The sequence below is a fragment of the Cynara cardunculus genome (genome assembly GCF_001531365.2).
Source record: "Cynara cardunculus var. scolymus isolate 2C chromosome LG 2, CcrdV1, whole genome shotgun sequence".
Classification (NCBI taxonomy): Eukaryota; Viridiplantae; Streptophyta; class Magnoliopsida; order Asterales; family Asteraceae; genus Cynara; species Cynara cardunculus.
This window is the reverse complement of record NC_037529.1, coordinates 67,448,695-67,458,756: the sequence shown is the minus strand read 5'-3', so window position 1 is coordinate 67,458,756 and position 10,062 is coordinate 67,448,695. Positions and strand designations below refer to the sequence as shown.

At 37.2% G+C, this 10,062-nt stretch overlaps 2 protein-coding genes across 2 annotated transcripts in view; both read left to right on the top strand.

Moving 5' to 3' along the window:
• The first annotated feature begins 418 nt into the window (after positions 1-418).
• LOC112506939 (choline transporter protein 1) lies at positions 419-7,435 on the top strand. The gene is made up of 10 exons (XM_025111275.1): positions 419-634; positions 1,263-1,621; positions 1,711-1,856; positions 2,558-2,741; positions 3,137-3,210; positions 3,289-3,402; positions 5,093-5,449; positions 5,540-5,800; positions 5,961-6,188; positions 7,075-7,435. The coding sequence occupies exons 1-10, from the start codon at positions 441-443 to the stop codon at positions 7,258-7,260; spliced, it is 2,103 nt and encodes a 700-aa protein (XP_024967043.1). The 5' UTR covers positions 419-440; the 3' UTR covers positions 7,261-7,435.
• Positions 7,436-8,285: 850 nt separating this feature from the next.
• The window catches only part of LOC112507347, a 3,893-nt gene continuing 2,116 nt past the window's right edge, over positions 8,286-10,062 (top strand). Inside the window, exon 1 of the mRNA XM_025111899.1 lies at positions 8,286-8,409. The gene's annotated coding sequence lies outside the window, so the exon portion shown is untranslated. The remainder of the gene's footprint in view (positions 8,410-10,062) is intronic.

Below are 10,062 nucleotides of genomic sequence, written 5' to 3'. Positions count from 1 at the left end.
TTTATATGACATTTTTTTTTTATTAATTTGGATATTCAACTCGTTATACGAGTCGACTGATTTTAAGACGATACATACTTTGTGGGTGGTCTGAAATCACGTATTTAAACCTCCGTGACCATAAAGGAATTTTATTCCCAAGGACACTACTTTAAAAAACCCTCTTAAAGTTTGTAATTTTTGGGGGAAAATAAGGCTGAAATGAATTATTCTTTTAATTTAAAAATAAAACCAAAAAGTAAGAAATGAAATTATTAAAGAAATCATATTCCCATATCTCCTTTGTGAACCCCTCCACACTCCTTTTTCTTGCTTTTACTCTCTTTTCTCATTCTACTGGTTCCCTCTCTCTCTCTCTCTCTCTCTCTCTCTCTCACTCACTCACTCATTCATCACCAAACCCTCTTTCTCTCTCTAGAATCTGAAGCGAGCTTATAGAAATGAGAGGACCCTTAGGTTCAGTGATTGGGAAATACCCATCAAGTGATGGAAATGGCGAACATGGCGGTGGAAATGGGATCATAAAATACAACAGAAAATGCAGAGATGTTGTGTTTCTTGTTTTCTTCATAGCTTTCTGGATCGCCATGATTGTTAACTCCAGCTTCGGATTCAACCAAGGAAACCCATTAAGGTAAACAAGATAAGAAACTAGAAAGTTTGATGCTTTTTTGATTTCTGATTGAATGTTGTCAATTTCCCTTTAAGAAAAAGTTTAATTCCTAAAGGGTTTCTAGATTTCTTGCAATTAGTGTCTCTTTCATCCTTTATTATCTGTTTATGTGGGTTTCTAGAGTTAAATGAGTGTGTGTATATGGTGTTTTATGACTATGTGCTCTGATTGACCTTTACCTATTTATGGCATAAAAACATCTCCAACTTCTATGCTATTTTAAAGATTTGGTAAAGTTTGATCCAATGGATATGTTAACCTATTTATGGCATAAGAGCATCTCCGACAGCTATACTATTTTAAAGATTTTGGAGATTTGGGAAAGTTTGATCCAACGGATATGGTAACCTATTTATGGCATAAGAGCATCTCTGACAGCTATGCTATTTTAAAGGTTTTGGAGATTTGGGAAAGTTTGATCATAGGAGCTCTCTGACAGCGATGCTATTTTCACTCACGAAAGCATTAAAATTCTTTTAATTTCGAATGCTAATCATTTCACTACTTTCATGTCATATAACCTATCGAGCCTATGGTTTCCTTTTGGTTTTCTTTACTATATGGTGTATGATGAGTTGTGGTTGGGCAGGCTAAACTTCGGGTTGGACTATAAAGGAAACGTATGTGGAGGCAAACACGCAGATTTTGATCTCCGACAATTGGAACTCAAATATTGGGTTAATCCTAACCAAGTTTACCAAAGTGGATTGAAGAACAGCCAAGTAAAACTATCTAATGCTAGGACCATATGCTTGTTGGATTGTCCCATACCATCGGAAGATTCTCTGAATTGGGTTTGTGATTATCCAGAGGGAGATCTTCGTCTTTCTTTAGATGATTGGATCGACATGAACTATGATTATTTTGCTGATCTTACTCCTGAACTAAGGAATACTTCTCTTCAATTGCAAGGTCCTTGTTACCCTGTTATTTTTCCAAGCGTAAACGGTATGTCATGACCTCATAAGTCAAGTTTGTGTACGACAATATGTTATTTCATTATTGACTCACTGATCGTTGTAATTTTGGTCATGTAGTTTATTGGAGCTGTCAGTTTATTGCACGCCCGTCAAATGTGTCTTTAACACATTGGAAGCAAATGAATGGGGTTACGATTGCTGATGATATGGTTATAGATAAATCCATTCACAAGTCCATTAACTCACGGTCCTCAGTGTTGAAGGTATGAAACCCTTTTTTCCGTTCTTTAGAATCACTTAGGGCCTACTTGTTAGCAACTTAATAGGCTTAATGGTATGTAGAAAGCCAAGTTTTTTTTCCAAACCTGTTCCTCCCAATTAAAGAAGACACTACGAAGAACCCCTTCCAAACAAAAATGAAAAAAACTTTCACAATCTATACAGACAGATTAATACACACAAAGAACTTTATCCATACAGGACTTAATGGAAAACCAACCGCTTAGCGTATCTTGATGGAAACAAATGTTCTACTCCTTGGGGGTAGAGGTCTCGTTTGCTTACATCTTACCCCTAGACCTCGCCTCCGGGTGGGATATATTGGTTTCATTTGGTTCTGTTTGATTAGAATCACGCAACTTATCTTCATGGAAAAAAACTAATTCTACTCTTTGAGGTAGAGGTCATGTCAACGTACATCATATCCCCCAACCTCTGGGTGGGATATAGCGAACTCCTTTGGTTTTGTTTGATCAGAACCACATAGCTGATCTTCATGGAAACAATTGTTCTACTCTTTGGGGCAGAGGTCAAGTCGGCATATATTATGCCCCCTTCTCCCCACCTCCAGATGGGATATACTGGGTTCGTTTGGATTGAAACACTTATGCTAAACCAATTTAAGCACATTGTTACCGTTGCATATTTTCAAGATTGGGATTAATCTTTGGTGTAATGATCGCAGAGATATGTGGCGGATGTTGGAAAGTCATGGCCTGTGTTGATTGTTTGTGGAGGATTCCTGCCTCTATTTCTATCGCTTTTATGGCTTTTGATGATCCGTCATTTTGTAACTGGAATGCCATGGGTCACCGTCTTTCTATTTAATGGCCTTATAATATCTGTCACAATGTTCTACTACATGAAAGGTGAGATTATATATATATATATATATATATATATAGAGAGAGAGAGAGAGAGAGAGAGGTGTTCAGGGAAAACCCCCAAAAAATAAAGAACTGAGGAACACCCTAGTAACCATTCATCTGAACAGTATGCATGTGCATACAAGTAATTAAAGCTACTTTTTGGTTTTTATGCACCAGACAAATTGCTAAGAAATTACTTGTATGCACATGTGCATACCGTCCGGATAAACGGATACCAATTTGTTCCTTAGTTTTTCATTTTTTTGTTGTTTTCCCTTGAACCTGACCCTATATATGTTATATATATGGGCCAACTTATTAATCTCGTAAATTTCCAATCATTAGTCTGAATCTTCAAATGTTGATTCCGCTATCCCGTATTTTGCATTGTGTAGCTGGATGGATTGGGAATGATGCTATCTCACCCATCATCGGTGAACATGATCCATACTATCATGTTTCTGCAAGGGTACGTTTTTTAGATTAATTGATCTGTTCATTCATGTACTCATAAAAAGACCTGCATTCACTACTTTGCTTTCTTCAGGAGCAACATCATATACGTGCTGCTGCTTTTCTCATGACATGTGTGATGATTGTTGCGGTTCTATCATCTATAGCTATTGTTCGTCGGATTCTTATGGCAACCTCGGTTCTCAAGGCAAGTAATAATGTCTTGTAATCCCGCAAAATATATTATCAACTTTGTGAGAATGTGTAGAACCCGTTAGATTACTCTCTATAAGAGCCCTTGAGGAGAGAAGGAAGTTTCCAACCATATATTGAGAAGAAATGGTCCAAGTCTAGCTGATGGGTCTCACACTCCCTCAAAAAGAGGCCATATGGGCATTGATTGTCCCTGAGGGTGTGTTTGGTACCCAGATTGGGCAGGACAAAATAGTTGTTAAAGGTTTGGTAAGACAAAACTGGATAAGACAGATAAAATGACCAATTTAACCCTAATAAGTTGTTTATATCTTTTATATATTTTGATAAATTTATGTAATTTGCCAAATTATAATAAAATAAATATTTTTCTAACAAAGTATGTCATTAGAAAGTTTTCATGAGACGATTAAAATGACACCATTTTTTTTACGTAGTTTCCAATTTTTATTTTATACATTTTCTATATTATTTTATTATTATTAATATTTAATAAATTACATGAATTAACCAAAAAACAAAAACTATATAACAATAATATTTTGTCGACTAAAGTTTAAAGATCATAAAATACAAATAATAAAATTTAAAGAATGAATAAATGTAAAGAGAGAGAGGCATATATGATGTTTTAGAAGAGAATTATGTAGTATTTTGAGGTTATATTGGTAAAAATATAGGTCTGTTCCACAGGATTCCACATAAAAGTCCTGCCAAACGTGGAACATTGATCCATGTTATGTCATGTCTTGTCCAGTGTATCAAAAGCACACCAGGTGTCGGGAGGGGGCTAGATAGGTACAGATTGCCTCACAGAGTCACAATGTCGAGTCTATAAGGGGTAGACGTTGGCTCTGATACCATGTGAGAATATGTGGAACCCATTAGATTACTCTCCACAAGAGTCCTTGCAGAGAGAAGGTTCCAACATATATTCAGAAGAAATGGTCCTAGTCTAGCTGATGTAGGACTCCAACACGCTCACTCAAAAGGAGGCTAAATGGCATAGATTGTCACAAAGTGCTGAGAGGGGTACAAATTGCCCAACTATGTTAGGAGCCCTAGAGTGGTTGACTGACTCTGGTACCATGTGAGAAAATGTGAGGAGGCTAGACGAGTATAGACTGCCCCACAGTGTTAGAGTCCCTAGAGTGGTAGACCTTGACTCTGATACCACGTGAGAGTATGTGGAATCCATTAGATTACTCTTGAAAAGATTCCTTGAGGAGAGAAGAGAGGTTCCAATATATATTGAGAAGAAATGATCCAAGTCTAAGGGGCTGTTTGGTTGGTTTTCCATTAAGTCTTGTATGGATAAAGTTGTTTAGTGTGGATTAATCTGTCTGTATAGGTTGGGAGGGTTTTTTCATAGATGAAATGAGTGTATTTTTTTAATGGGGAGGGGTAGGTTTGGAAAATCTTGCCTTTTTGTATAAAACTCCCCCCTTAAAGCTTACTGAATAGGTCACTTTCTATATCATTAAGCCACTACCAAACTGACCGAATAAGTCATGATTTCTATTAAACTCATTAAGCTGCTAACAAACATGTCCTAAATCGATGTGGGACTCCAACAAACTTGATGCCGTTACTTCTTGCAAAAATCTAGAGTCATATTCTCAAAATATTCTTAAATCCATATGAAATATACAAGTATTCCTTCATCTCGTTTCTCATATATGCAGGTTGCTGCAAAGGTCATCGGTGAAGTTCAAGCTCTCATAATATTTCCGGTGATTCCATATGTAATCCTTGCAATCTTTTACATGTTCTGGTTGTCGGCCGCCCTCCATCTTTTCAGTTCTGGTCAGATCGTCCAAAACGATTGCAACACAAACTGCTGCGCATATGATCTCAAAGCGAAAAGGGTCAGTTGTGATGATTGTTGTGGCTATAGCATTCATTACACCTCTCATATTGCAGCTTCGATCCTATTCCACCTGTTTGGATGCTATTGGGCTACTCAGTTTATCATTGCATGCTCTTCAACCGTGATTGCTGGTTCTGTAGCTTCCTACTATTGGGCTCGTGGGGAAACTTCGGTTAGCCACTTAACCTATTCACATATGAATAGAAAACATACTTAGTTTTTGCATCATTCTCGGCTAATTATCTATCTTGATGTGATTCAGACAGCGATTCCATTTCTTCCAGTTTTCTCCTCGATGAAGCTACTCATGCGCTACAGCCTTGGCTCTGTGGCAATCGGTTCGTTGATCGTGTCTTTTGTTGAGTCGACTCGGTTCATACTTGAGGCCATACGTCGCAGATTGAAAGTTGCTGATATTCTGCCTGAAAGTTGGATTAAGAGGATGCTGTTTTATACTTCTCAGTTTTGCTTGAAGTGTATTGAGTTGACCATAAAATCCGTAAACCGCAATGCATACATTATGGTAAGGAAACACTCCGACTTTATCTCTTTGTCACACTTTTCACAAGCTGGGGATCTTTACGGAAACAATGACCCCACCTCCGGGTGGGATATACTGGGTTCGTTCGGTTTGGTTTGGTTTTGGCACTCGTTCTTGGTTTACATGTGTTTGTGACTTGCAGATTGCTATAACGGGCAAAGGCTTTTTCCGAGCTTCTGAGATGGCAACGGACTTGATCATCAGTAACATCCTTCGTATAGGCCGAGTGAATGTCATCGGAGACGTTATTCTCTTTCTTGGCAAGCTTTGTGTCAGCCTTGCAAGTGCACTTTTCAGTTTCCTCATGTTGGACACTCACAAATACAAATCATCCCACAACAAGATCACATCCCCACTATTTCCTGTACTGGTATAGTCACAACTCTTCTATTTTCTATTCAAACCGTGAGAATATATATATATATATATATATATATATATCTGTGTGTGTGTGTGTTCGGGTGAAAATGAAAGTTATAGTTAGAAGGGTTGGAAGAGATCTCCACCCTCGGATAGATCCTAATTGAAGAGAACAACTAAATCAACATTAATAAGATACACTAGATCAATTCCTTCTAAAGCGCAATTCATGGGTTGTTTTGGGATGAAGGATTGTGTGAGAATAGGAGTTAAGGTGAGAAGTGTAAGAAGAAATCTGGACCCTTGATCACTTTTAATCTCATCCCCACCCCATGAATTGCGCGTGATACGGGAATTGATCCGGTGCATCTCATTAGTGTTGACATTCAATTATGATTGATCAAAGGGTGGAGATCCCTTCTTACCTTTCCCACCATAACTTCCATTCTCACCGGAAGCCAACCCTATATATATATCCCATTGGATTACTCTCTAAATGAGCTCTTAAAGAGATATTTCTTTTTTTTTTTTTTTTTTTGGGGGGGGGGGGTTCCAACATATTTGAGAAATTGTCCAAGTCTAGTCGATGTAGGACTCTAACACGCCCCCTCCAAGGTGAGGATAGATAGACAAAGATGTCCCATATGTTAGACTTTGGCTCTGATACCATGTGAGAATATGACAAATCCCGTTAGAATACTCTCCAAAAGAGCCCTTGAAGAGAGAGGGGGGTGGGTTCCAACATATATTGAAGAGAAAATGTCTAAGTTTAACCGATGTGAAACTCGAACACAACCCATTCGTGAGGCTCTTGACCCTATCTTTGAGTGGGATATACTGGGTCTGTTTGATGACCTAAAAGATTTGTACTGAATGTATCTGATGGGACCGTGCAGGTGTGTTGGGGTCTGGGATACATAGTCGCTACCCTCTTCTTTGCGGTGGTGGAAATGTCGATCGATACGATCATCCTTTCGTATTGCCAGGATGCAGAGGAACACCAAGGAACTGCACATTATGCTCCTCCACTTTTGATAGAAACCTTTGATGAACAGAATGAGGTGCAAAGAATTGGACAATGATGGATGGAATGTAGTGCCATTTTGTTTTGTTGTTAGTAAGTAGCATCTTTTCTCTAGCAGTAACTTATGTGCAGCAGAACAAACCATGCCAAACAGCATTGTGATGTATAAAATATGTGGCCTGCCACAGTTGCAAGTTTTGACTGAATCAATGATTAAAAATTTAAAGTTTTCTTGAATATTTTGGGTAAAAAGTTGATTACTGACAACTCCAACTGGTCCCACACGGGACCTGTCTCCAAGGACATCAATGTGAGGGGACATTTTTTAGCTCACCCAACGGCCGAGGCTAGGCATGTTGGGAGATCAAACCTTGGACATGTCTTGTATTTGAGTAAAGTCACCCGATCCCTTTGCCAACCGAGTCACATGCTAGAGGCTTTTGGGAACAAAAAGGTCATATGTTTGGGAGCTTTAAACAAGGGTATGTATTGGTGTTGTTAGTAGTTTGATGAGCTTAATGGGAATTATAGCTTATATGGTCAGTTATATATGATTGTTTGGTATTGATTTAATGGAGTCGGTTATACAGAAAGCCAAGTTTTTCTAAACTTGTTCTTTCCAATTAAAAAACATGTTTCTATCAATTAAAAAAATTCTTCCAAACAGAAACATTTCCAATTTATACAAATATATTAATTCACACAGAAAACTTTATCCATACAGAATTTAATAAAAGAATAACTAAGGGGCCGTATACTCAAATGCTTACCCAGTAAGTACATACTTGTAGGAGTCAACACTATAATTTATTTTTCTGGGTAAGATTATATTGCATCAAAACGATATAGTATGCAACAATTATCCAGTAAGCACTTACCCGAGTAAGAGTCGTCACTTTCACTTACCGGGTAAGACTCTTCATCTTTTTACCGTTATAACCGGGTAAGATTCTAAACTCTTGCCATGTTCATCCGGTAAAAAAAATTACCCGGCAAGCACTTACCCTGTAAAATGTAAAAAAGAAAGGGTCACAAAATCTAAGGTTTATATTTGATCGAGACTTTTAAAATCAAATGGTGGTTGTTTTATAAGAAAGTGAGCGATACTCCAAACTGGTTGTGGGTCTATTTGTGTTTCCTTGAGCATCTTGAAAGGCGACATACGAAATTTCCATCTTCGTCATCGTCTATCTGGAAATCAAACCAGGTAAATGTATTGGAACTCATCTCTGTGTCTAATTTTCTATTGATCATCTTCTTCTATCTCAATTTCTGTTGGCTCGTTCGAGTCTTTGGCATATGCACAAGCTCCTTCGTGATTACTATCTATATTAGAAACTTGATAAGCACCAATTCGGAACAACATGAATGTATATGAACCCTAGATGTCAAGCCATTTCTGTTAGTTGCTTTTATTTATCTTTATCAAGGAAAACCATTGATTTCAGTTTGTGTTTCTAATTGGTCGATTTGTAGTTCTTTGAACTGGGGGCTGGATTTCTTTGTTCCATTCTGCTATATATTAAATTGAAAAAGTATCATCTGTGTGTATAGTTGATTGGTTTGGAAGTTATTTTCAATTTTGAAAGATCATATGTGATACTTTTAATATGCAAAGCAAGTGTTCGATAATATGCCTCCAAGATATTTTGTATAGATCATATGTGATGATATGATGTCTTGTAATTTCTATCGCTTCACAATGCCATCAAACCATCCAATTTCATTTAGGCACTAAATTATACAAGGGGTTAATCGGATTTTTTTTTTTGTCATTCTAATTGTTCATTTAGAACACTTATCAAAATGTAATTTTTCTTTCAAGACTTTGGGGGTTGTTTGTTTGACATTGAATCATAGGATTCAGACCCACATCTGATTTGGTCAGATCTGGGTTTTGTTTTGAATTGCTGAACAAATCTCTGATTCTGATTCGGCCAGGACCTAAGGTGAAGGTGTCCCATTCAGTGGCTCGATATTCCACATTTATCATTTTGCTCCTCCCTAGCTTTGTGTTCGCCCTCACCATGTTTCTTCACCTTTGCCTTCAACCTGCTGCTTCGACTTCTCACCTTCTAATCGCAGAGGAAAAGAGATAAGAGGTTAGGTTTAGGTTTAGGGTTTTAATTATCTGAGTTTAAAATTTATATTTAATTAGACAAAATTGGTTATGTAGGATTTTAAAATTTATACTTGAGTTTAGAACTTATATAGAATTAGAAAGGGTAAAATAGTAACTTTTTGGTCATAGTTGTTCTTTCAGAACATTTATCAAAGACCATTTTAAATCCTACACTAAATCATAACAAGCTTGTTCTGTCGTCCATCGACTGTCTCTAGCTTTGTGCTCGACGCCTATTAGGGTTTTTTTTACTTGAAATTCTTTGTTGTTGTTTCAACCATTTATAATTTTCAAAATTGGGGTTTGTAGTTCCCATTTGATTGTCAGATTACCTATTGTCAATTTATTTTGAATTTTGCTATTGCAAGATTGGTGATGCATTAGAACTAAGAATCGGTATGTTCTCTTCTCATGTCAAATGTGTTTTAAACTGTTTCGAGGGGGGTTGTATATGGCACTTCTGTTTTATATACAAAATTATTTGCACACAAATATTTCTCAAAACGTAAATAAGTGGTATTGTGGAATGTAGATATAAGAGGAAAAAATCAAACTCCAATGTCTGGTCCACTTGTCTCGAGTCCACTGAAGATGCCGAGCCTCTATTTCAAATTCTTTATGGTAGAACTTAAACCTTGATACAAGGTGGATATGTCTCTTTGCTTTAGCAAGAGGCAGTGAGGCACAAATGGATCATTCACACTATAATAACTACCCACCAAAAAAAAAAAAAAAAAA

Coding starts and splice junctions, on each gene's coding strand:
- LOC112506939 (XM_025111275.1), top strand. CDS start 441: ATGAGAGGACCCTTAGGTTCAGTGATTGGGAAATACCCATCAAGTGAT. Junction 2,742..3,136: donor AATGTTCTACTACATGAAAG/GTGAGATTATAT, acceptor TGCATTGTGTAG/CTGGATGGATTGGGAATGAT. Junction 5,801..5,960: donor ACCGCAATGCATACATTATG/GTAAGGAAACAC, acceptor TGTGACTTGCAG/ATTGCTATAACGGGCAAAGG.